Source organism: Apiospora phragmitis (assembly GCF_038363925.1).
Source record: "Apiospora phragmitis strain CBS 135458 chromosome Unknown utg000005l:1.0-4161743.0:1.0-4166827.0, whole genome shotgun sequence".
Lineage (NCBI taxonomy): Eukaryota > Fungi > Ascomycota > Sordariomycetes > Amphisphaeriales > Apiosporaceae > Apiospora > Apiospora phragmitis.
Genome location: NW_027117403.1, coordinates 3156746 through 3182045, shown reverse-complemented (window position 1 = coordinate 3182045; position 25300 = coordinate 3156746). Strand labels below are relative to the sequence as shown.

At 55.6% G+C, this 25300-nt stretch overlaps 10 protein-coding genes across 10 annotated transcripts; 2 read left to right on the top strand and 8 right to left on the bottom strand.

Annotated features, from left to right (window-relative positions):
* Positions 1-43: 43 nt before the first annotated feature.
* Positions 44-1465, bottom strand: PG994_004977 (endo-beta-1; the record flags this gene model as incomplete). Its single annotated transcript, XM_066856386.1, has 3 exons — positions 44-742; positions 828-1256; positions 1277-1465. The coding sequence occupies 3 exons, from the start codon at positions 1463-1465 to the stop codon at positions 44-46; spliced, it is 1317 nt and encodes a 438-aa protein (XP_066718553.1).
* A 1183-nt stretch (positions 1466-2648) lies between these two features.
* PG994_004976 (uncharacterized protein) lies at positions 2649-5015 on the top strand (the record flags this gene model as incomplete). The annotated part of the gene is made up of 8 exons (XM_066856385.1): positions 2649-2892; positions 2943-3094; positions 3232-3367; positions 3432-3478; positions 3751-3838; positions 3926-4138; positions 4281-4644; positions 4727-5015. The coding sequence occupies 8 exons, from the start codon at positions 2649-2651 to the stop codon at positions 5013-5015; spliced, it is 1533 nt and encodes a 510-aa protein (XP_066718552.1).
* A 977-nt stretch (positions 5016-5992) lies between these two features.
* Positions 5993-8776, bottom strand: PG994_004975 (uncharacterized protein; the record flags this gene model as incomplete). The annotated part of the gene is made up of 4 exons (XM_066856384.1): positions 5993-7333; positions 7425-7987; positions 8075-8174; positions 8249-8776. 4 exons carry the CDS (start codon positions 8774-8776, stop codon positions 5993-5995), a joined length of 2532 nt encoding a protein of 843 aa, XP_066718551.1.
* A 3031-nt stretch (positions 8777-11807) lies between these two features.
* Positions 11808-13492, bottom strand: PG994_004974 (vesicular transport protein; the record flags this gene model as incomplete). The annotated part of the gene is made up of 2 exons (XM_066856383.1): positions 11808-11865; positions 11946-13492. The coding sequence occupies 2 exons, from the start codon at positions 13490-13492 to the stop codon at positions 11808-11810; spliced, it is 1605 nt and encodes a 534-aa protein (XP_066718550.1).
* Positions 13493-13547: 55 nt separating this feature from the next.
* Positions 13548-14375, bottom strand: PG994_004973 (grip; the record flags this gene model as incomplete). The annotated part of the gene is made up of 1 exon (XM_066856382.1): positions 13548-14375. The coding sequence occupies one exon, from the start codon at positions 14373-14375 to the stop codon at positions 13548-13550; it is 828 nt and encodes a 275-aa protein (XP_066718549.1).
* Positions 14376-14406: 31 nt separating this feature from the next.
* PG994_004972 (uncharacterized protein) lies at positions 14407-15492 on the bottom strand (the record flags this gene model as incomplete). Its single annotated transcript, XM_066856381.1, has 3 exons — positions 14407-14840; positions 14942-15428; positions 15484-15492. 3 exons carry the CDS (start codon positions 15490-15492, stop codon positions 14407-14409), a joined length of 930 nt encoding a protein of 309 aa, XP_066718548.1.
* Positions 15493-16610: 1118 nt separating this feature from the next.
* PG994_004971 (uncharacterized protein) lies at positions 16611-17847 on the top strand (the record flags this gene model as incomplete). The annotated part of the gene is made up of 4 exons (XM_066856380.1): positions 16611-16634; positions 16713-17279; positions 17387-17630; positions 17681-17847. The coding sequence occupies 4 exons, from the start codon at positions 16611-16613 to the stop codon at positions 17845-17847; spliced, it is 1002 nt and encodes a 333-aa protein (XP_066718547.1).
* A 664-nt stretch (positions 17848-18511) lies between these two features.
* On the bottom strand, positions 18512-20464 carry PG994_004970 (major facilitator superfamily transporter; the record flags this gene model as incomplete). Its single annotated transcript, XM_066856379.1, has 4 exons — positions 18512-18940; positions 19051-19520; positions 19583-20185; positions 20308-20464. 4 exons carry the CDS (start codon positions 20462-20464, stop codon positions 18512-18514), a joined length of 1659 nt encoding a protein of 552 aa, XP_066718546.1.
* A 917-nt stretch (positions 20465-21381) lies between these two features.
* PG994_004969 (caiB/baiF CoA-transferase family protein) lies at positions 21382-22643 on the bottom strand (the record flags this gene model as incomplete). Its single annotated transcript, XM_066856378.1, has 2 exons — positions 21382-21984; positions 22038-22643. The coding sequence occupies 2 exons, from the start codon at positions 22641-22643 to the stop codon at positions 21382-21384; spliced, it is 1209 nt and encodes a 402-aa protein (XP_066718545.1).
* A 1430-nt stretch (positions 22644-24073) lies between these two features.
* PG994_004968 (uncharacterized protein) lies at positions 24074-24439 on the bottom strand (the record flags this gene model as incomplete). The annotated part of the gene is made up of 1 exon (XM_066856377.1): positions 24074-24439. One exon carries the CDS (start codon positions 24437-24439, stop codon positions 24074-24076), a length of 366 nt encoding a protein of 121 aa, XP_066718544.1.
* Positions 24440-25300: the final 861 nt, after the last annotated feature.

Here is a 25300-nt window from a genome sequence, read left to right as displayed (position 1 = left end):
TATATGTTAGAACACCGCAGCAATTCCGGCCCCTCCTCACCCCTCACACTTCAACTCGTCGTGTTGTCGTCGTCGACCCAATATCACCCCACCGAATATTAGAGAACGTCACGGCCACATCCGGGTTCGCCGCCAGGATCTTGTCGGGGGCGCCGTCGGTCGGCCCGCACGGCCCCGCCTCCCCGGCGTCCAGCCAGTTCATGAAGCCGGTCACGTCGTTCCAGATGCTGAAGATGAGCACCATGCCGCGGCCCAGCGCCGCGCCCGCCGCCTCGAGGCCGTCCAGCCGCTCGAAGGCGGAGTCCTTGCCGCTGCTGGCGCAGAATTTGGGCGTGACGGTGTTGTTGTCTCTAGACCCTCCTCCTGCTTTTTCAGGGGAGCCGGAAGTAGTAATGGTCTGACCGTCTTGGATATAGAGGCGGCGGATCTCGCTCAAGTTGCCGCCGGCGGCGCTACTGGAATTATTGCTGTTTTGAGTCCAAAATTGCGTCACCACGGTGAAGGGCCGCTTGGTGTCGACGGCCATGCCCGGGCCGTAAAAGTCGTGGCCGACGGTCTTGTACGGGTTGAGACTGCAGCCCGACTTGTCGCACACGCCGGCCCCGGTCCCGCCGCACTCGTCGCCCGTGCAGATGAATGGGCCCGGCTTGCTGCACGGGTGGGGAGCTATGGCCGTGGCGAGACTGTTGGCCTCCCATATGTCCATCTCGTGGCAGCAGGCGCCGCTGTTGTTGAGGTTGGGCTTTTCGACGGCGGCCAGGTGTCAGTCAAGAACATGCTTTACGAGACGAAAACGTGAGAGGGAAGAAGTGCTCGTGTGTACTTACCACGCCGTTGACGAACGTCTTGTTGTAGCACTGGGCGTCGCAGTAGCCAGTCCCGTACTGAGCCCCCGCCGGGTTGGTCTCGCTCCGGGAGCCGCTAAAGTCCATCTCGTCGAGGTACAGGGCGGCGTTCAGGCCGCACCCCAACAGCGACATGTCCACGTCGAAGGTCAGCTCCTGGCCCAGGAGCCGGACGGCCTCATAGTTGACGTCCTCCTCGGCGGCCAGGTAGAGCCGCGGCGCGACCCGTTCGTAGCCGCCGGTTTTATTGGGCATGAAGAGCCGCATCGTGAGCGCCGAACCGTCCGTCGTGACGCCCATGCCCGCGTAGTCGACGCCCTCGAACTCGCAGGCCGTGGCGCACGCGGCCGCGTCCGGCAGAGGCTCGGGTCCATGCGGTACTGGTCCGAGCCCCGGGGGTTGGGGTTGCAGCTCTTGGTCATGTCGCCGACCACGTGGAAGGGGCGAGAGGGTGAGAGGGCGTCCGCGACCACGCTGGTGGCTTGGGTGACGCAGCCGCCGTCCCTGGTGCATTTCTGCGTCGACAGCTTGGGATGGACCTCGGGGATGGCGGTGCCGATCCGTTGCGCTTCGGCGACGCTGAGCGAGGCCAACAGCAGTGCTCTTAGCATGTAAGTCATATTGGACGAGCGGCTCAGGGGGAGATGGGAATAGATGCTTGGTAGCTCAAAGCCAAAAAGGCGCATGTGCTTGATATTATACTCCTATCACGAAACTCAATTCCTCCTCACCGCCTCACGCCTTAGTGGAGTGACATATCTATCCTCGACTCAACGTGGCATCGCCTCGAGTCAGTGGAGAGCATCGCGGAAGAGTGAACCACAGGGATGAAGCTTTGACTTTTTGGGGGCCAACGTATGGTCTTGGCAACGGCCAGTTTCACCAAGTTTCTGGAACTATAGGGGTGGTCGATGTAGGTAACCGCGATGGTGTAGACATTACTCTTCATAAGTATATTCTCAGACTTTTGTGTATCGTTATGTTGAACAGGCTGCATATGAGGTGGCGCCACCTCTCCCAGATCAGTTTAACCAGTCTGCAGGAAATACTACTTTACACATACGAGTCATGCAGCCCCGAACCGAACTTGTGGGGTTGCACCCCTTTCATCAATAGCACGAGGGAATCTTCCGTGATCTGAACGATTGGTCAATAGATATGTACGACTGTACATGACAATCAGGGGTATGGATTTCGTATACATTCAACCTTGGAAGAATAGTCGAACTCAAAATGCTCATTAAACTGTATTTCGCATAAACCAACAGCCCATGGGCAATATCATTCCGCATATCCATTTATGCACGCCGGGAACTAACCTAACCTGTCAGCGCATCTGTAATTACGTCAAATTCGAACCTGGTAATAACATGATCCTCAAGCCCATAATCCCATCTTGTGACCACGGCAAGTACGGCTACATACGTCATGGTCGGCAGACCGAAGATGACCGAGATCGTAAGGGGTCGTACCTTCTGGTCGTACAGCGTTCCAAGGCAAGACCGCCCGTTCCCCCGCAAATCCCCGCATCCCGACCCTTGCGTCTCTCCACCGCTGCAGTACTAGCTTCCCTGCCAAGACATAGTATGTAGATGTCGGCCATGTATCAGACTACATAGGCTAGGCCCATGTAATTGCATAAAGAGAGACTAGTTTCCGGCTCACTCAACACTCTCCCCACCTTGAGCACCTTGAGCAGAGGATTGTCTCTTCACAGCACTCCTACCCTACCTACGCCCGGGTTTAAATCACGAATAGCCAGCCCGTCCAATAATATCCGTACTGTACCCAGACCAAGCCAAGATGCGTGGGCTCTCTGCTCAAGCGGTTCTGGCCGCCGCCTCCATCCTGGGACCATCCCTGCCGGTCCCCGCCAATGCGGCTCGGACCGACTACCCGGTGCGCAACCGGACCCCGTCCACCTGCCCGGACTACAACGACTACTCCAAGTCGCGCCACGAGCCCTTCTCGTCCGGAGCGCTCGCCCTACCGAACATGCGGCCCAGTCCGGAGTGCCGGACCTTCAACAGCTCGGCCGTCGAGGTAGGTTGGTGATCAGGGGGGACCCCACATATTGCAATAGATGAGGGCTAATAGTAATGATCCCGCAGAAAGTCATCACCGACATGCAGGCACGACTAAAGGATCCCGATATGGCCATGTTGTTCGCAAACACATTCCCTTCAACGCTCGACACCACCGTCAAGTACTTTGACCCGGATCTGAATCTGGCCTTTATTATCACAGGTGTGAGTGGACAAAGACCCCACTAGCTAGCTAGGCAATGGAATGTATCCGTTCTGACTCTACTCTCATAGGACATCACGTAGGTGTATCCCTCGGTAGACCTCCCGTCATGTGTGGTTCATATCTGACCCACATATAGCGCTCAATGGCTGCGAGACACGGGGAACCAGTTTGCCCATCTGTACAGACTCCTTCCCAAGACCCGAATCTCCAGGCCCTCGTCAAGGCAGTGATCAATACCGAGTCGCGGTACATTGCAGAATACCCCTACTGTGGTGCGTCCTCGTTACCTTTACCGCAAACTTTCCATTATTGTTTTGGTACTTACCTCGAGTATAGGAGCATTCCAACCTCCACAGGAGAGCGGCCTCTCACCGTCCCATAACGTAAGTGCACCTATCTACTCATGTCGAGTTGCAGCAAGGCTCGAGGCTAACATTCCCACGTCAGGACTGGGCTGATAACGTTACGATCAATCCGTACGTACGCCTTGCTTGGTGTGGTGCGCGATGAGCTTGTTCTAACGATCCTGGCATAGGCCCGTCAATAACCAGACCGTCTTCGAATGCAAGGTACGAGAAGGACACGGGGAAAGCCCACGCGGTGCCACCCCCACTATTCAACCCTTGCAGAAGCTAACCCATCTCGCCCTTTTCAGTATGAGCTCGACTCTTTAGTTGGCTTCCTGAAGATCTCTCGATCATACTACGCGAACACAAATGATACATCCTTTATGAACGACAACTGTGAGTCTGGCGCTGAATATTTCCCCTTTTTTGTTTCCATCTCAGTGGGATATTATGTCTGACATTCATGTGCTCTTCTTCTGTCAGGGAAATCGGCCATGAACGCCATCATGACCACGATCCACGACCAGTCCCAGAGCACATGGACCGACGACTGGCAATTTGTCAGCTACTACAACTGGACGGGCACGCCCGGCGCGCTGTCGCCGCAGGTGCCCAACGGCGGCAACGGCGAGCCCAAGATGGCGATTGGCCTCGTGGCGTCAAGCCACCGGCCCTCCGACGATCTCTGTGTCTTCAGTACGTGGACCATAGGCCTTCCCCCAAACACGATGGAGCCCAGTGTTAGAGCAACAACGCCCACTGTCCAGAAAGCTCTCTCCTTTTTTCATGTAAATTGTGGGGGGCTGCGGAAGCTCCTGGGCTAACACCACGCGAACAGACTTCATCACCTCGGACAACGCCATGATGTCCGTCGAGCTCGACCACATTGCCGACATGCTGGACTCCGCCGCCTCCATCTCTGCTACGATGGGCGACCTGTCCAAGCAGGCGCGGGCCTACGCCGCTACCATCCGGGACGCCGTCTGGAACACGACCCTGACCCTGAACGGCGTTTTCGCGTACGAGACCAACGGTTACGGCGGCTACTACGTCATGGACGACGCCAACGTGCCCAGCTTGGTTTCGCTTCCCTACCTGGGCTTCCTGGGGCGCGACGACCCGACCTACGTCAAGACCAAGGATCTCCTGTTCAGTCGGCTGAATCCGTACTACGCCGAGGGCAAGAGCTTCAGCGGGATTGGGTCAGTAGTCCCCCTTCTCCCCCCTTTTCTGTCTCTTACACTGCCTAAGTATCTATACTGTAACTAACACGAAATCCCCCAGCGGCCCCCACGTTAACGCCACCTACCCCTGGCCCATGTCCCAAATATCAGCCATCTACGGCACCAACCACGACGCCGAGATCACCCAGAGACTTGACGTGATCCTCCGGAACACGGCGGGGCTCGGGCTGATCCACGAGAGCGTGTCCATCTACAACGCGACCGACTACTCGCGGCCCTGGTTCGCCTGGGCCAACAGCTACTTCGCTGAGATGCTGCTGGACCTCGCGGAGCGGAAGCCCGGGTTGATCTTCAAGGACGATACACCGTACGTGGTGGGGGTCCAGTAGGCATAGTAAACGGTGTGAATAGACAAGAGTGCTTAAGAAGATTCTTCAGTGTAAGATCCTTGTCGAGCGTTCAGGAGTAGGGCGGGTTTACCTGAAATTCACATGCCTAGGCGCGTCAGAACTAGAATGAGTCGAGGGGCTCTCTCTTTCCCTCTGTATGCGCGAGACTGGCCGAAAACACTGATGGCATAGACAATGACCGCATCCATTCTAATAGATATAATCGCAATGTTAATGAGCAATTGGTATGACTCTCTGTTGCTCAGGTTGTCACTAAGTCGTCAATTGTTTATTTTTGCCCATGCAGTGTCAGCATCCGCCGCAGATGTTATCGTCTCCAGGGGGTACCCTCTGCAGGAGTTCAAACATTGCGCTCTACCGAGGCCTGACAGACCGGCCCGGGTCTAGCTGTCGTCAACTTTACTACAGATTTGCAGCATCTTAAAGATGTATCCAATGTCGGTTACATGCCACACACGGGGTGCCCTGCAGTGTAGACCAGCTGATGGAGGCAAGGGCAGTCACGGACCCCCCTCCCGTCGGCGCCACCTGTTTGTTGTGTTTCATCAATGAGAGCCCTGAAGTCAAGTAGAATTGAATGTAAGTAAACCGGGCTTTTCATTGCGTTGTATCGGCATCATTCAGTATCCATTTGATTCATTGGTAAGTAGGTGTATTGTATTGACCTCCAATCTGGTCTGGTTTCATACGGTGTAATCAAATCATACAATCATGTAGATAGCTCCTCAGGGCCATCCATACAGGTTGAGAATAGTCATGGAGAATGATGGAATGCAAGTAAACTCCAGTAGATGGTCGTGAAATGGGAGACATCATCCAAAACGCCCCTGTGTGTGCGCGCGCCCGAGAATATAGCCAAATGCAATCTCATCGAAAGTAATGCAGCGCTTGCGAAATCGCCAAAAAGCCAGGAACCAGTAAGAGGCACGTTGAAAGTGTCCTTATGAGAGAATACTTCATTGTGTCGACCGTGCCTGCACCACCAGTATGTTCGCATGCAGGTCAGAAGAAGCCATGAACGTCGCAGCCGTGTCGCCGAGGCAGTACCGGACATCGGCATCGCTGCCGCTACCACTGGAAGAGGCCTCGGCCTCATGGTGGCTCCGGCCCAGTACCACGAGATTGTACCAGCTAATTTTGCCGTGGGACCCGTCGTTGTCAGAGCGGACCTCTGACAGGGCACGGCTCAGAGCGGCCTCGGCCCCCTTATCGGCGTGGACCTTGTCGACGGTGATCTTAGCGGTGTCCCTGTGGCGCGAGGAGATCACGGTGGCGACGTCCAGCTCCGCCGCGGACGGGTCGGTGAACTGCACGACAGTGGCGGTCGCGTTTCCGGCCTCGCACATCTGGATCACGAGCGACAGCGCCACCTCGTCGTCGGCGCCGCCGAAGAAGGGGAAGAAGATGTGATAGGACTTGTCCGCGACGGGGATGATGCTGGGGAAGACGCCCTCCTGGTGCAGGCCCTCCTTGAGCGAGTTCGCCCGGGTCAGTAGTTCCTGGCGCTTGGCGGCGGCGGCGGCGGCGAGGGGCTCGTTGGGCAGCATGCGCTTGGGGTTGTGCGGCAGGAAGAGGGCGATGTTGTGGTCCTTGGACGCGAGCAGGTCCGCGGCGAACTGCAGGTAGGAGGCCGACAGGACTCTGTCGTCGGCCGTCTCGACCGACGAGTCGGAGATGGCGCCCGTGCCGGTCCAGGGGACGAGGAGCAGGTCGGACGTGGTGTCGGACGCTTTCGCCAGGAGGGCCTCGGCGAAGCGGGATGGGGGCATGACGGCCACCTCGCCGGAAACGGCAATCTTGAGGAACTGGCCTACGGTGCGGAAGATGTTGACGACCGAGTCATTCCTCGTGTACTCGTCAACTTGGGAAACGGTGAGCACGTTGGAGTCACGGTCACCGAGTTGCAACAGACGCATTCCGTGTGTACGGACGGTCTTCTTGTTGGTCGGCGTGACAATGGTTTCGGTTTCCTTGGAATCGATTGCCTCCGTATCCTGCTTCTTGGCATCATTTTGCATACCGAAGAGATATAGCAGGTTGAGCGTATTTGGCATGTTATCGAGTCGGAGATAAACGAGTATGCTGTTCACACGACTCATACCCGCACCCATGTTGAGGGTAGAGCGATTGGCGGTAGCAAGATGTGACAGGGTGGCACCAGTGTCCCAATCAATTTCGCCCCGTTTCCAGGCCGCGATCTTCTTTTGGTACCAAGGGGGTATAGCCACGAAACCAACGGCGTCGTCGCGAATGTCGTCATCAGGGCCATGACGACGAAAATGGTGAAAGTCCTCGTGCTAAGAATCTTTGCCTGGAGGCCGATGTTCTGCAGAATGTGTTAATTAAGCCAATCACACATTTAGCAGCCAATAAAACCAGGGGACGTACCAGCACGATTAGTTCCACTAGACCCTTGCAACTCATCAGAGCACCAATGGTGAACGACTCCCTCCAGACAAGACCATTCAGCCGACTTGCGAGAGTGGCACCGAGGATCTTGGTGAAGAAGGCGGAGAAGGTGACAGCAATCACGTATCCCCAAGTAATGCCGTTATCGAGAAGACCAATGTTGGTCTTCAGTCCAGAAAGTGTGAAGTAAAGCGGGAGCAGAATGGCGCCGATGAGATCCTCGAGCTTCTCAATGACCTTGACGTTGAAGTTCCGCTCGCGGGGCAAGATGAGGCCAACCATGAAGCCGCCAAAGATAGCGTGGACGCCGATGATGGCAGTGAAGAAGGCGGAAGCCAAGGCGACGAGAAGCACGAGGCCAATGGCGCTTTGAGAGGGGCCATTGTCGATGTTGCCGGTGCGGCGAAGGATCCAAGTGAGCACTGGTCTCACGGCATACATCAAGAACACCATGTAGCCGAGACAGCAGAGCAAGATCCAAAGGGCGGTGAGTCCGGTGCCAGCATTGGCCAGAGCAACACAGAGAGCAAGCAAGACCCAACCTAATGAGGGTTTTTTTTGGTTAGCTACCGTTGTGAAGAATTGTGTACAAGGTGACTTGGGATGAGAAGTCTGGATGTACAACATACCCACGACATCATTGGCAACACCGGCAGATAGGGTGATGACACCGACCGAGGTGTCGAGAAGCTTAAGTTCAGTCAAGATACGACAGAGCACAGGGAAGGCCTGGGTCGGTGGGTCAGCAGATGTTTGGGCGTAATACAAGAAGCGCAATGCGTGCGATGAGGGAAGATACTAACAGTAATGGCAATAGCAACACCAACGAAAAGCATATATGTCGGGAACGCGATGGGATGGACGCCCTCATCGTTGGCGAACTGATGGTAGATACCCCAGGCAAGGCCACAGCCGACTGCGAAGGGCAGCACGAGACCGCCGACGGCGACCGAGGTGGCGACGCGCCAGTTGCTTAGGAGAAAGGGGACATCGGTCTCCAGGCCGATACTGAAGAGATACAAGACCAACCCAAGGTTGGCGACGAGGGTCAGGTTCGGGATGGACGCATCGGGGAAAATGGCAGCTTTGAAGCCAGGGATACGGCCCATCACCGAGGGGCCCAACAGGATGCCGCCGATGACCTCGGCGATGACGCGAGGCTGGCGGATCTTACTGAGCGGCCAGTGCAGCAAATGGCAGAGGATAAGGATCAAGCCGGCCTGGATGATGAAGATGGTGAGCGGGTCTGTCGGACTGTATTGCGACGGGTTGGACCCCTCAAGGACGCCTCCCTGAGGAGTGGCTCTGTTCCCATCGCTCGGCGAAGACATAGTATGGCTCTGTCTCTCGATATTTCCTTTTCACTCTAAAACCGACAATGAGAGCGAGTATACGGAGCGGGTTGAGAGCTGTGTGTCAATATCGCTGACAACAATGATGACGGAGCTGCAGCATTTTGTAACAAAGCACATTCCTCCCCTTTGGTGAGCGAGATGATCATGTGCTTATTTCTGTAGCGAGCACATCCCTCTCCTTGGCAACCACACGAACCCATGTTCAGATGATTGACGCCGAGAATCCCATTCCAACCCTCGAACGCCACGCCAAGAGGACTCTTGCTGTAGCTCTAGCGACATCGCTTAGCGAGAACCAGCAGCAGAAGGGCCTAGAACGCTCCGCGCCCGAGAGCCGCAAGTCATCCACCAGCGCATAGCGTCGAGGCATAACAAGGCACCTAATCTGGTGCGCATCGTTAGAGTTTGGATTGATATAATTGACTCGGCGGGTATGATGTATGATAATTGGGACCGCATGGCACACCCGCACCTTCGCCTGGGTTCTAGCAGCTGGGAGCTGGGGCCCCGGAAGATGTCCCAGACTCCCAGAGAAACCTGGAGTGCGAGTGCTGATCGGTCGAGCTCAAGGTTGTTTGCGCCCCGCATCATCCCCAGCTCCCCAGCGCAGCAAGCCAGCTCTCCACATACAAAAGCATAAGCACAGTCCTCCCGTCTACCACAGCTGCATGCTGCTCTGCTCTCTGCACTCTGCTAGTGTGGTCACAGTCACCGCCCGCTGATCACACTGAATTGCACCGATAGAATGCCAAGGGCTTGGGTAAAGCCTCTTGTCTGGCTTGACCGCTGTGTTGGGTACAAACAGCAAACAGGCTACGATCATTCCATGGGAATTGACACGTGCTTCTCCGCCGTACGCGCCATTGTTGCACATAGAGTATCTTGATATCATTCACATCTCTACGCCGCCATCAGTCCTCAGCGGCCGAGGGCAATATCGATGTGACTCTGTAGATGCAATAGTTACATTGTATCGTACTGTATCCGACATGGGTAGACGCGGGACGTGGCGGGCGCGGCGGGCGCGGCGCCTCTGGCTGCTGACTCTATCACGCTCACAACGGGGGCGTATGCCAACCATTCCGATAGTCTAGATTCTTACTGTAGCTGACATCGCGGGCGGCTTGCTTGCCCTCTCTAAAGAAACCATGCCACCCCATATTCATAGCTTCGTCTACTTGGTTCGGTATGTGCGACAGTCAACTTTGAGACACAGCCTGCCTTGCTGATTGCCCCATGTTCGAGCAATCGGGGCACACCGCACACCGAGGACGCGAAAAGCGTTGATTCAGCTGTACATGGCATATTGAGAGGTTCTTCCCTGTGCCTAGATCAGCGTGCACCCTATAGCCCAGACAGCCCTCAATAATATAGCCACACTGTTTCTATTTGCATCCGCGTTCCGAGGGGCCGGATAGATGGGCGGGACGCTGTACGCTAGAGGATAGCCTACAGGCATGCTTACTACGTATGATGGGTATGTTTTCAGGACCCTGCTAGGTACACACTATGCCGGCGACTAGATAGAACGAGTATCGTAGCCTAGAGCCTATTATTCGACCAATAGAATAAGGTAGTAAAAGAAGTTGTACTCGTTTTATACAGACTTGTGGGGGATTCTAGCTCCCGTAGTACATCAGAGGGGTGTGAAAACAAAAGCCTGACACCAAGTAGAGGTAGGTACGAATAGAGCTCGCGAGTCTCCTGCTGCAAAGCTGAACGTGAAATCAAAGAAAGCCATTCAGTTACGACCAGAAATACCTATGATCTATCTGCAAAGTTGTTCTAGCTTAAGTTACTCTTCAACTCGATTCGCTACATTCACGCTTCCCCGTCAATGGCAACAGAGATGCTGGCGGCGCGCGAGCTCTCCCTCTCTCTCTTTCTTTCTCTGGGCGCTTGCTTGTGCGGCCGAGTCTGCTCCAATACCGTCGCCGTTTCTTAGCGGCAACTCTGTCTGGAAACGCTGTCACAACCACTGGAATAGGGAGAAGTACAAGACTCGTCACAACTGTAGCATGAGTAGACGATGTAAGATCAGCACTTCAAACTGTTTGAATCACGTCACTTTTAACCTAGCTGCTGGATTTGACAGAACAGTCTTCTGTAAACCCCCAGGGCGCAACGCAAGCGAATCTCGTAGATCGATCTGGAATTCCAGCCAAAACACCAGGAGCCGCTGTTCAGCTGTTAGGGTAGTGCGAAGTGTAAAATAAAGGACCTTACCCAGCCAGCTCAAAAGTCTGATCGAATGGCCTTTAACGGCATTGCGCAAAGCTTTGAACTTGCGAAGTAGGAAAAAAAAGAATGAAGTAAAAAAACAGGATAAAAAGAAGTAAAGACCGAAAACAAAAGAGATTATTCATCTGAGATGAATGCATCAGGAATTGAGCCCGATGCGGGGGTCGAACCCGCAGCCTTGAGATAACCTCGGAGCACGGCGAACGCCTGGGGAGCCGGGAACGCGTATACTAAGAGTCTCACGCTCTACCGATTGAGCTAACCAGGCTGGTTTTGTATTTGTTGAAGACAGTACCGCTCACGATGGTTTATGTTGTGAGGGTGACGGTGTGGTGTGGTGTGGTGTGGTGTGGTGGGGCTGGGGTGCGGTGCGACGTGACGGATCGAATCGGCTTCGGAAAAAAGGGTTCGAAAGATTGGGGAGAGTTACAGTTTGTCAAGGGTAACCCAAGTAAAAAGCTTTCGGTCGGTCCAGTGGGGCAATTCCCCCCTTAGTTAGCAACGGCTAGGTACGCTCTACGTTCAGCAATGGGTGGCTACATGTCCTCTTAGAAGAATCAGTACGAAAACTACAGACGTGATAATATACTGTTCGTAAGAACTGGCCATAGGAAGCTTCGGGGGATCACGCAGCGGTGAAGGACGAGGGATGTAGGAACTATTAACCCGTCTCGAGGACATGGTACTCTTGTAAACCCGTAGGCCATAGACTGCTCACGTATATCATCTGTGTCTATTGATCATTACAAGATTCTACCATACAAGCTTACCGCCCGGGCTTGCCTAGGTGTTGAACGGCATTCATCCACTTCTGCTCATCATTTCTGCGCAATAAAGTTAGCCATTTAGAACATTCGTGAGCACCAGAGGGGGTCAAGTATAACACCAAGATGCAAAAACGTACCGATCGAACTTCAAGAGCTTGCCCAGCACCGGGACAAGCTGCCCCCGCACCTTCTCGTCCTTGACCTCGAGGAACTGCAGCAGGATCGTCTTGAGATACATAGTATCGGGCCCCTGCGCCGCCGCTGCCCCGTTGGAGCCGGACCGCGTGCTGTCCATGCTGCTGCGGCTGCTGGGCGCCACCGTCACGAGCTTGCCCTGCACCGTCTTGAGCTCCTTCTGCAGCTTCTCGTACCGCGCCCGGCTTTCGTCCAGCAGCTTGCGCAGGTCCGCCCGCTGCTTCTCGGCCTCGCGCACCTGCGCCTCGGACGCGTCGAGCGCCGTCCGCAGGTTCGCCACGACCGACCGCATCTCCTCGACCGCGGCCGCCGACTTCTCCTCGACCTGCTCGAGCTCCTCGCGGCAGCACTTCCACTCGCGCTCGCGGGACTCCAGCTCCTCCTTCTCGCTGCCGAGGGTCTTGACGTCGCGCTCGAGGTCGCGCGTCTTGGTGCGGAGCTCCTCGTTCTCGCGTGCCCGCTTCCGCGCCAGCGCCGACGACTCGTCCTCGATCCGGTCGCGCTCTTCGACCGCCGCCTCCATCCGCGCCCGCATGTCGCGCACCTTGGCGTCGGCGCGCTCGTCCACCTCGTTGATCATGCGGCGCATCGACTCGCCCTCCCGTGTCCGCTCCTGAAGGTGTTTCTGCACCTCGGCCAGCTCCTCTTCCAGCGACTCGGCGGAGCCGCGAGCTTCCTTCAGCTGCACGCTGAGCTCGGCCGTCTGGTCGCGCATAGACCCGAGGAGGCCTTGGCACGAGTTGTACTGCGCCGTCTTCAGGTCGACTTCCTCCTTAAGGGAGTCGCGCTCCTTCTGCAGCGCCTCGACGTCATCTTCCAAAGCCTTGATCTTGGGTCGCACTTGGGCCAGTTCGGATTGCAGGGATTCGAGCTCTCTGGTCGCCTTCTCCGCTTTGACCGACAGTTCAACCTTCTCGGCTTCGGACCGCCTGTAGTCGCGCCCAGCCACCCTCTTCTCATCTTCGAGGCGTGCGCGGGTCTTAACCTCGGCTGCCAGCCGATCGTTCAGGTTTCTTATCTCGCCTTCGCGATCCGTTCCCACTCGCTGTACACGGGCCACCTCGGCCTTGAGCTGGGTCTCCCGCTTCTCCAGGTTGCGAATCTCGGTCTGTTTAGCTGACAGCTCCTCCTTGGTGGTCTTGAGAAGTGCAGAATCTTGGCGGAGTGATTTGAGCTCCGGCTGGGCCTTGGAGAGGACCTCGCGAAGGTCTGTAAGATCCCTGTATCGCGACTGCGCGAGCTGTTGCGCCGCACCCAAATCCGAACTCAAGGTCTGTGACTTGGTCTTGAGTTCCTCATACTCGTCCTTCATCGTCTTGTACTCGGCCTCAAGCTTGGCGGTGCTCTCGGATTTTGAGGCCCCGGTGGCGATTTCAGCCTCCAGTTCCGTGATGCGGGAAAGCAGGGACTTCTTCTGAGACTCCAACTCCTTGATTCGCTCCTTGGCTTCGACGTGGTCTTGACCGATATGGAGTAGGTTTTCTTGCATGTTCTCAACCTCCTCACGTAGATCCTCCTCCGTCTTGCGTTGCTTGGAGAGTTTCTCAATCTGAGTGTCCTTTTGGGAAATGTCTTCCTTCAGTTTCGAAAGCTCCTCGCGCATGGCGGGCTGTGTCCGGACTTTCCATAGGCGACAAGGGTGGTGCTTCCGATGTCTCGGATGGCGTGGCTTCGGTAGCAGCAGCAGTAGCAGTCGCAGCGCCGCCCTTCTTCTTTTTCTTGTTGTTCTTCTTCTTTTGGCTAGCGGTAGTTCCAGACGCCGCCGGCACCTCAAGCTTGCCCGCGGCGGGGGCAGCGGCTGGGGAAGCAGCTGGTGTAGCTGGCTTTGCTTGGATAGCTTCGTTCAGTTGCTTCTCGAGCTCATCGACCTTGGCCAGGCTTTCGCTCTTAGCCTTGCTCATAGCATCGATTTCCGAACTCAAATCCTTGATCTTCTTCTCCAACGAAGCATACGACTCCATTGATTTCTTGAGCTCACCATCCATCTTGGACTTTTCTTCGCCTGCGGCCCTGGTTTCAGCTTGGTGCTTCTTGGCTGCCTCGGCCGCCGATGCTTTCTCTTGCTTCAAACTTGACTCAACGTCTCTCAGCTGGGATTGCGCCGCCTCTAGCTTTTCGGTCAAAGAGGTGATCTCGACGTTCCTAGAATCCAATTGGGTTTGCAGCGAGTTGTCGACAGCCGTCTTATCCCTCGATTCGCTGAGCTCCCGGGTGGCCCGCTCCAAGTTCTCAACAAGCTCGGCACTGTTCTCCTTTGCCACGGCGATTTCGTCCTTCAAGTTTCCAACTTCGGATTTGAGCTTGGAGATCTCCTCGGTTTTGGAGGCAACCTCGGCCTGAAGCTGGGGGATCTCGTCATCATACGAAAACATATCCTCGCTAACATCCTTATTGTCGTTCTCGTTAGACTCGGGCTTCTGTTTTCGGAAAGAAGACGCCAAGGATCGACGTGACAGGCGACTTGACGGTCTGTGTTGGCTCTTCCGTAGAAGTGGCATCCTTCTTCGTAGCGTCGCCCTCGGCCGCCTTGGACGCTTCGGAATTCTCTGTTGACGTTGCCGGGGGGCTGGCAGCCTTCAATGCCGCCATCTCCTCCTTCAGGGTCGTAAGCTCTTGGCTGGTTTCGTCGTGTTTTTTCTTGAGGGTATCCTTCTCGGCGGAAACCCGCTTGAATTCGTCCATAACCATATTGCCCTTCAGGTTTAGCTGGTTGAGATACTCGACAAGCGCATCCGTGTCCTTAATAGAGGTCAAGGGAGTGTGTTCGCGGAGGGCTCGTTCGAAGGGCTCAATGGCAGTGGCGCGACCATGCGCAATTCGATAGGATCGTAGAAGTTCTGGTAGCACGACGGGGTATTAGTGCGACTGTCTGAATAGAAGACAAACAAGTCTTGTGCCACTACTACACCAATATTGAATGCAAATTTGCAATACGTACCCGGATAAGTCTTCTCTAGCTTGTCGAGTTTGCGCAGCTTGGCCTGGATTTCAGGGGGCAAGTCTGCCGCCGTAACGGGAGCTGGAGCTGTTCTTTTCTTCTTGTCGCCATTGGTTTCCGTCTTCTCCTTGGCTTCGGGTTTCTCGGAATTCGTGGCGTCTGGGGACGAGTCCCCCTTCACGCCCTTTTCTGAGACATCGCCATTCTCGGAATTTGTGACAGCAGCTTTGGCCTCGGCCTCCTCGTCGTCGAGGGCAAAAGCGGCCTCGAAGACAGCGGGATCGGTGTTGGGGAGATTATCGGAGCCATTGGCTGAATCCTGGCCTGGTTTCCTGGCCTTGCGCTTCGCGGCCGAGCTGTTGGTACGTGAAATGGATTGCGGCCGGCTACTCGAAGAGGGCGAGGCAGTATTGCTCCGTTGTTCTTGCAGAGTCTTCTGGCGCGCCTGCTCCTCGGCTATCGACTTGTCGAGGGCGCTTTTGAATCGCTAGAGCACCGAACGGGTAAGTTACGGGTGGTTGTGTTGGAGGGGGAAGATGTACCTGGAACATGATGGGCAATCCGTAGTTCCGCCTATCCCCTTTGCTACTGCTACAAGAATAGATACAGATCGGTCATGGATGCCATCCACTTATTTATGCTGGTGCAGCGGACCGCGTAATGCCTGTGTGGTTGTGGTGAGATTTCGTTACATGTACGAAGCACTGGAGAGGACATGTATCGTATCGCTGGCGCATCAGTCTTTTTGCTGGTGTACCACAGCCGACCAGGACTGACCACTAGGAAATAAGCCCGTAGACAGAGTACTGCCTACGTATGCACCGACGTCGTTCGAAAACAAGAGCAGGAGGTATAAGTTCGGTAGGATATATGTATTGTATAGCATACCATCATAACCCGTGGAATAAATAGAGAAGAAAAAAAATAAGGCCAACAAGTTTCAAATTCAATAGTATGTTCTCTATTGGAGCTTGCAATGTCAAAGTCAGCAAGATGCGCCAGGTGTCCGATTACTGTTCAAGCCGTTCCAGAAACTCGCCTAAGCTCGGAAAGTGTAGGGGTCTCTCCCCCAGTGTTTTAGCCTGCATCAAAGCGCTGCGATGCGCTACCCAAGCTGGTCCCAGGCGATCCTTGCTGGGTTGCTGTCGCGCAGAACAGATTGAACGATTGTCGGCGTCTGGGAGGTGCCGGTCCCGGGACTGTGTGTCTTACCTACCTCCTCTCCCTTTTCCGCTGCAGGCCGTGTACCAGCCAGGTGTAACCCAGAAACCGCCCGTTCGCCTAAAGAGGTAGCTCAGGTAGGACACCACCTACGGCCACCCTACCTGCTTTACCTGCCCTGCACTGCAGTATGACCACACAACCTTGAAGATGTCGTCACATTGATCTTCGCTGCAATCCAAACATTAGAATCCCGTTGCGCTTTCCGTTTGTCGCCCTCTGGCCCTCTTCTTCCAATTTACTTTAGTCTTCAATACCTTCATTTGCCAAGCTCCCCCTTTCTTGCCTGTCTGAGTCAATCCCTATTCCGACACTTCGCTGCTGGCAATCAAACAGCTGTCGTCAAATTTCCTCTTCTACCTCCGCTTTCATTCGTCTGTTTAAAATCGGTTTCTAGCCATGAGCTAGCCGTGCCCGCCTCTTTACACCACCCATCTTGCCCGCGAAGATGGTTTCGTTTTGGCCCTGGAAGGTAAGTTCATGCGGGATACGTGGCGACAACTCCTATGTTACATATGGTTGGTCACCTAACTTAACTCTCTATTTCTAGGGTGAGGACTCCTCGCCGGCCTCGTTCGAAAAGACTCTCTCGACCTTGTCTGCCAAGATCACCGCTACCCAACTCCAACTCGACAAAGTTCGCACGAGATCGAGGCGCATCAAGGTGCTATGGACGCTCTACTTGTCCTTCGCCTACCTGGTCTACGCGATCGTCCTGATCCTCGTGGTCGGCTATCAGAATTTGGGCGGCTGGGAATGGGTTGGCATGACTGGCGGTCCGGTACTGATCTATGTCATGCGCACCCTCACCCACGCCTACTTCACCATGCGCATAGAGACCCTCGAAGCGAGATTGAAGGACCAGCAATCCGAGCGTGCCACTACGATCCAGAAGCTCAAGGACGCCACCAAGTACGATTCTACCCATGAATTGCTGGAGAAATACGGAGGCGAGAAGCCCAAACGCGCTACCCAGAACCAGGGCGATGATGAAAGGGACAAGAACGCCAAGGACGGGGACAATAGACGCGGCCGGCACTCAAGCCTTGGTCCCCAATGGACCTCCTTCAAGAACGAGTTTCGCACCCCCGCCGACCGCCAACATCCAGAGACCGCCGTCAGCTCAGGGCGCACCCACCTCTATTAGACACCCAAACCTGATTCCACTTCCTCCCCTCGCGTCCTTCGTCTTCGCACATCTCTCCGCCGCGCCACCAACAGCAGGAGTTCACTGCCGAGTTCGCACCGAACGCCGATGATCTGCCTCATACTCCTTACCCGCAATACGACCACAACCCCAACAGCCACCGATGGTACGATCGCATTCTGGACCTGATGCTCGGCGAGGACGAAACCGCGCCTAAGAATCGCATTGTGCTGATCTGCCAAAACTGCCGCCTGGTCAATGGCCAAGCCCCGCCCGGAACCAAGGCGCTGGCCGATGTGGGCCTCTGGAAATGCATGAGCTGTGGGTCGATGAATGGAGAGATGGATGAGGGAAGAAGATCATGCGTGAAGTGCTGGGCGCGGACACCATCCGGCCGAGCATTGAAGTGACTACCGACAGCGACGGCGTCGACGAGGTGGGCGCGCAGATCATGGCCGAAGACGCCATGGCGACGGGCCTCGAAGAGCCCACGGGCCCCCAAACCCGCTCGCGGAAGTCGGGACGAAATAAGGCATAGGAGCCTAACGTCTCCGAAGGGAGTTCGGATGATGAGCATGGGTCTCGGGAGTGGGTACATCAGGCGAGCGATGGTTGTTTTGTGTCTGCGCACGATACCTCTAGATAGTTGGTGGTTAACAACGGTTTTTAAAAAATACATTTTGTTAATCCAACCAAAATCGGGTTTGCCCCTTTTGGGGCAACTGGCCATGGGGTGGCCTCGTTGTATTACAGCACCAGGTAAATAATTGCCGGTGTCGAAGTTCGCGACGATGACAATACCATGCTGGGTGCAGCATGGTTGTTGTTCAAAGAGAGGATTTGATGAAGCTGTCGCAGACGAGAAAAGACGACATCGCGACCCACGATAGTAGGATTAAAGATATAAGGTCACTCCTGGGTAATACACATACACCACGTTTCGTGTTCTTATATTAGCATACCAGATCTGGGGCCCGGAGGACTCAGATTAACCAGGTTGATTATAAGTCTGAGTTGGAAAGTATATTCTATTCTCGGATAAAAGGCGTATATCGCCCAAAAGCCTATAACAAACCCTCATAATCCGCTGGTACCCCATCAACATGTCTATCATCTCCCACCTCCCACGTCCCATCCGATTTGTCCGACTATATCTTATTCATACATGAGCAACTTACTCTTACACTGCCCTCTCCACACCCCTATTCCACCGGCCAGTAATGCCGCAGCGTCCAATGCCTTACCCGCTTCCCCCAGAAGAACGCCGGCACCCCGAGCACGCTTACGACCCCGCACACGACGGCGTACAGATTCGACGCGCCGTCGTAGCCCAGCCGGTCGACCGACGGGGCAGTCGCGTACCCGAGCCCGAACGAGATGAACCCCCGACCGGCCGCGACCACGAGCAAAAGCGCGCCCGCCTCGCGCGGCCAGCTGTCCAGCACGTACGTGATGCCCACCGTGTTGGCGCCCAGGAAGGCCGCGTACCCCATTGCGTAGGGCACCGCGATCCCGGCCCACGACGACCACTGCGGTGACGTGGCGGCGTGGGCGCCGGTTTGGCCGTAGATGACGCAGGAGAGGACGGCGGCGATGGCGGGGAGGATGCCGGTGAGGAGGCGGAACTCGGGCTGGGTTTTAGGGGCACAGTGTCAGCGACTTTCGTGCCATCTTTTGCCCTGAACTCTTCATTCAGGGAAAAGAAAGAAAGACGAGAGGAGATGATGGGCTTGCTTCTTACCTCATAAACCCCCTTATCAACCCGACTCGCCAACTTAATCAAGTAATCCGACCCATACCCAACAATAGGCACCGCCACAAAGTTGGCCACGATGAGCGACAGCTGCACGAACCCGAGCCATTCGGACGCGAGCCCGAACGGCGGCGCCAGCAGGATGCCCGCGAACGTGGACGACTGGAACACGTACACCCCCAAGAACGCGCCGTTGAGCACGAGCAGCCACATGATCGTGGGTACCGTCAGGCCCTTGGCGGCGTCCTGGTACAGGGTGCCCATCATGCGCCACCGCGGCGCGGCGTGGAAGACGCGCAGGTCCCGCCGCCACGTGCGCGCGCTGTAGCGGACGTGGTCCAGGGTGTGGTTCGCCGTCGTGGTGACGCGCTCGACTTTGGCGCCGTCTGAGGTGGAGTTGGCTTCGTGGGTCTCGCCGTCTGTTGAAGATGATTCAGGAGTCAATATGCGAGCTGAGACTTTTGAGAGTGGAAGATAGGGGAATAGAGAGAGAGAGAGAGAGGTTGTGGCAGGTACGTACCATAATCTTCCACGACCCTCTGGTACAGGGTCTCGGGCACGAAGAGGACGGCGAAGACCAAGATGATGGCGTTGACAATAGTAATGATGCCGTACCACCACTTGAGCCCCCAAGCAGGCACGAGGTACGTCGTAGCCACGAACATGGCCCCGCAAACACTCCCCTGGATCGCCGCATTCCACGTCCCCTTGGTAGCGCGCTGGTGCACAAAGCAGACCTCCTGCACAATAAGAGCCGTAAGCGCCTCGCTCTGTCCCGCGGCCATGCTCAAGATATCGCGCGCCGCGATGTGCGACTTGAGTGAAGACCCGGAGCACGCGCACCAGACACCCGCGACGATGGACAGGGCCAGCGAGCCCAGGAACACGGGCCGCCGTCCCACGGCGTCGGCCAGCGGCATCGCGAACAGGTTGCCGACGCCCATGAAGAGCGTCGGGGACGTCAGCAGGTCCGTCACCCGGGCCGGGTCGTCGTGCGGGTACATGGCCGTCACGACGGGCGCGATGGCGCCCATGCCCGACGTCGCGAGCACGGCGAAGGCCGAGTACATGCCGATGATGAGGACGATGAGGTTCTTGCGCCATTCGGGGAGGTTCAGGGGGTCTGTGTAAACGTCCCGTGTCAGTAGCCATTCTTGTCTTCTCGTAAGGCATCATCCCACTTTGCCTTTTCTTTTTTTGATGTTTCTGCTCAGGGGAAGAAAGTAACAGGGGAAACAAACATACCGTACGGATCTCGACTCGGAGTTGGAATCAGCACCACATGCTTCGAATCTATCAACTGGACTGTGCCAGTTGCGTATTCCTGCCCGTGATGCTCCCCATGCTCCTTGATATTCTCTACCGTCTCAGTCCGACCCTCTTCCATTTTGGTGTCTGACATGTTGGGCAAAGGTTTCTCTCTCTTGTCGACTCTACTGACGGACAGCCAGCTGCTCTTTTCTAGGAGATCAAAAGGGATGGTTGAAACGGATTCCCCATTATACTATACTCTCGAATCAGCCGAGTATCAAACAGGTTTCTGCCGTTGCACCCAACCCAACCCCCTAGTAGCTGGCTGGCAACTGGAGAGGAGGCGTGCTTGCTGACTCCGCACCCACGGGTCAGAAGTCATTTCCGTAGGCCTATCCTGCGACACTGAGTCGCCAATATGCAACTAAGGGCGCTCCACAGTAGTTCGTTTGCCCCAGAATGGCTGCATAGCCGGTGGGGGACAAGGGCTCTACCGGTGTGGGTTATATCCTTGTGCTTCACTCCAGGGATCTACATTGTCGACCTAGATGAGAGTTATTATGGACTCCGAGCCGCTCGCTAATCCACTCCGCGGAATCTGGGGTTGGCGACCGGTATTTAGAGACAGCTACGGTGCTCTCTCTCTTCTGTCCTTTTCGGTTTCAGTACGACCGCAGCGCAAAAGGGGAATTATGGAGGAAACGGCACATCTGATGTTGCATATATTCATATTGCAGCGTGGTATCATTATGTACGATTGGGATCATGGCCAATGTATGCTACGGAGAGCTCTTGGACGGGTTTCGAACAACTATAGCCCAGCCACCACTCGCGCTATCTACAGACTCGACTCCGGCCCAGTCCAATATTCCCCTCATCATCCCAGGGCATTCCGGCCGAGTGCGGCAGGTCCCAGTCCACTCGCAGCATTCGCCACGAGACCATTGGATTAGTCGAACCCAGATAAAGCCATGCTACGATATACCCCCAATGGAAACACTAGAGAGAAACGAAACATCGCGTCACAATAGCGAGGGATTCTGTAAATTGCGCGTCCTAGTCGTCACGTCACGGCAGCCAAGCCGGCACGTCAGAGCCCAGCGGCTTCGGCATCTCGTCCCAGCCCGGCGCGCACCCATTAACAGCCGCGGAGTGCCGCACCCCTCTCAATTCCCCGAAGCCTGTGCTGCGTGTTTCAAACAACGCCGGGTCCATCTCCACCGCGGGCTGCAGAAGATCATCAGGCCCATCTTCGAAGCCCGATGTTCCCCCGTACTGCCCTAGGCTGCGTAAGTACTGCATGACCCCAGCCAGCGACACGTCGACCGCGTAAGAACCTCCTCCATTTGCCGCTCTTCTGTGTAATGCGGCGCAGATCCCAGCCGCCAGGAAGTAGCCTGCGGCGTGATCTGGCGTTTGGCATGGTGTTGGTCGCGCAGATTCGCCGGCCCCGTAGTGCTCTGCTTCCGACACGTTCATGCCAGAACAGGTTTGCACGAGCGAGTCGAAGCCCCTTCTGCCCGCCCAGGGCCCCCTAGGGCCAAAGGCCGACATGTTCCCGATGATGATGCCCCCTGAGCTTCGCGCGGCGAGTGCCTTCGGCGATAGACCGCGCTCGGCGAGACTGCCGGGCCTATAGCCCTGAATGAAGACGTCGCAAGTAGTCGCAAGCTCAAGTAGTGTCTCCTTGTCCCCCCCTCCCCGTTATCGAGATTCAACTGAACCGCCCGCTTGCCTCGGCTCGTGTCGATGTCGAGAGCTGGCAACGCCGGCAGCTCGGGCGACGTCACCCACAGGACGTCGGCACCGTGCGCCGCCAGCGTCCTCCCGGCTACGGGTGCGGCGATGACGCGGCTCATCTCCAACACCCTTAGTCCGCGGAGGCATCGGTCGCCGTTGCGCTCTAGGGTGGCGAGAAGGCCCGGTTGATCGGCATTACCGCCGCCACCACTAACTTTCCTGATGGAGACGGGGAAAGGGTTGCCCATCTCTAGTGCCTGTGGCAAGACATCCCACTCTTCGTAAGTCCGTAGCGCGTAGGCACATACCCCGTCCTCCAGGGCGGCCGTTTCCAAATCGACTTTGTTCCACTTCCGTGTCGCGATTGAGACGTCGACACGCGTGGCACTGCCATCCTGCGGCAGTCCCAGGACTCGTAGGATCCCATCTCGGTGATTGGGGAAGTTGTCATGAATTCGTACGAAGCCGTCCTGGGCTGGATGCAAATCCCCGATCGTTCCCCATAGGTTGGGCGTCGGCTCCCCATTTAGACAATATAACCTCTCTGATCTGAACTCGGCAACGGCGTGTTGAAGCGGCACAGTAACCATGGGTACCGGCTGTTCATTGCGCACCGCATAGAGAGGGCGGCTGCCAACGCAGCGGTAGCGATCGCACCTTGCGCAAGCAGCCCGATCTTGAAAGAAGACGGGACTGCAGGGCCCTGTTCCCCGGGTAGCGATAGTGCACCGAGTGCCTCGATAGGGAGACCCAGCTGGTCCCAAGCTTCTCGAACGATGTCTTGTGTCGTGTAATCTGCGCGACTCTCGTGCGGGTACGCCATCATTCAAAGCGGTAGAGGAGCTGTACTAGTGTCAACCTTTGATGAGGCAATGGGTTTGAGGAGACCATCATCACACCGCAGTTGGCTGCGGATACAAAACGGTAGATGCCACAGCAATTTGGCGCGTCCGTCTGGTCTTAAGGAAGCCGTTGAGATATAATGGCAATCAGGTGGGGGGTTCACCCTAACCTGTTCAATCAGCGAACTCTCCACGGGTGACGATTTTGGCTCTCGCTGAACTTGATGAAGTCGAGAAATGGTAGGTTGCGGCGTAACCGGTTACTCGCGGGGTTAGGTTCGCAACTCCAAAAAAGCGACGCCGAGGGCGAACTTCAACGGTAGTGTCTTTATCTTAACTCAACAAACTCGATAAATTTCATGTCGTGCACTAATATAACTGGTTCATCCTCAGATGCACCTGCATTTGAACATTAGACTCTATATAGACCCCGGCCATGTCACAAACTCGGCGCATTTACCTGATCCGTTGGCGAAGGCCACGACAGGTGCATGTCCGCTTTCCAGATGTGCTCTCTTTGGCCTTCTCGCCCGGGACAGACATGAGCTTGAATATACCACATCCGCCCATTCCACAATTGCAGTCCCCTTTATCCATATAGGTAAAGGCAGACTATGTTTGCAATACTCCCAGCTATCTAGCAACCGATTGGGCCAGTGTCCTTGGGCGGCTACGCGTAATTCTATTCCATTACTGTGGACAAATGCATTAGTTGGCGCAGATGGATTGGGGTTGGCAGTAGATTGGTCTGCAAAGGGAACCCCCGGCTGCGACTTGTTGCGTGAGGCTCTTCCTGAACCAGTGCATGCTATCCGGTGGAAGCAATCCATTCGCTCGACAATAGCGATTGACTGGAGCAGAAAGTGAGGAGTGTTAGCCCTCCTCCTCGCGGTGCCGGTGCGGCGCGCGGAATTGCTGGTTTGACGAGTCCCCCAAATGGGAAACTGTGGCCCTCTTGTACATGCATGCTTGCATGCCAGCAGTCGTTGACCATCGCGTCTGGGAAGAAGTTGTGTCACTGGGTTTGTGGCCTTGGCGAATGATGGACTTGGGTCCAGGCCCCTCTGCCCCTGACTCCCCTTCCCCCTTAAGTATTACTCTGCGAATATGGGGGAAAGTGGCAGCTGCGATAACCACCACAACATAACTAATGACGAAGTCTGAAAACGACAGCTTCATCAGATGCTCATAGCGGAAGATTCGAGCGGGCTGGCAGCAAGCCCCTTGGACGCATCGAGCATCATCTTCTTGTTGGCGGCAAGGACGTGCGATGCAGTTTGGTACACGTCGTAACTAAGGAGGTACCACGCATGACAGAACAGGCCCAAAATGTGTGGGAGGAGGTAGAGGGCCAAGGCGGCCGAGGAGAGGGTGAAAAGGACCAGGACCAGCGAGTAGAAGAAGACCTTCTCGAGCGGCGTGTACGTATTGACGGCGTAGGTCACCTCGACCTGGTACTGCTTCAGCTTGGCCCAGCGGCGGAAGGCTTCAAGCTTTTTGGAAATGGAGAAGCAGATGTTGGATTGTTGGCCCATGTTCTTCATAGGGAGTCGAGTAAGGGGAAGGGGGTGGGTAGTAGGCAGGCGTCTGCTTTGGGTTGAAACGTGATCTGTACGGCCGCGCAAAGAGGTTGTAGCCAACGAGGGATAAGTAGAATATGCTCACGAGACATTCAAGGGCGACGAAGCGTTTGAAGCTGGGCTCGTCTGCGAGACGGCGGCAGCAATGCTGTTGATATCTTCATGGTTCGGAGCAATCGGGATGTGGTCTTCAACCAGCCCGTCTACCAGCAGTCCGAAGGACCCGGACGCACATGACATTTTGGGTATAACCTCACTCTAGAACAGCGACCTATAATTTACATGTGTCACTAAAAAGGCGCCCATGATCAAAGGACCCGGTTCGAGTGGGTGCGTCCAAGTGGGGACGATGCCGGCTGGCCGGTGTTGTATGTATGAGGGCTGGCAGCATGCGAAGTCGCAGCGCAGCAATCTTGAAAATAATGCATGGCTAGCTTTTGGCAAAGTCAGCATCGTAAATACCGAAGCCTCCGGGTTGGAGAGCAAAAAGGATCTCATGATCATTTGGTAGTGGAGGTGGAGGACATGATCGATCGATGTTTGATATCTAATCAAGGAACCAGTTGGATGTTACGAGAGAAAAATGGGACAGCCCTGGTTAGCAATGGTATTCGGAGAAATCCAGTACATTGACGGAATGCCGATGGCCGAAGATGATCTGATACAGATCTTCCACGTCATATTCTATAAGCAGCACTGGTTGTAATCTTCACCCAGACCAATCCATCATGTTCCGCCTTGATGGTTTCTCATATTCGCCCATCAGACCGCGGGCAGAAGCGCAGTCAAAGGGTGGTCGGCGGCGTGCTAGCATTATGGCGAAAA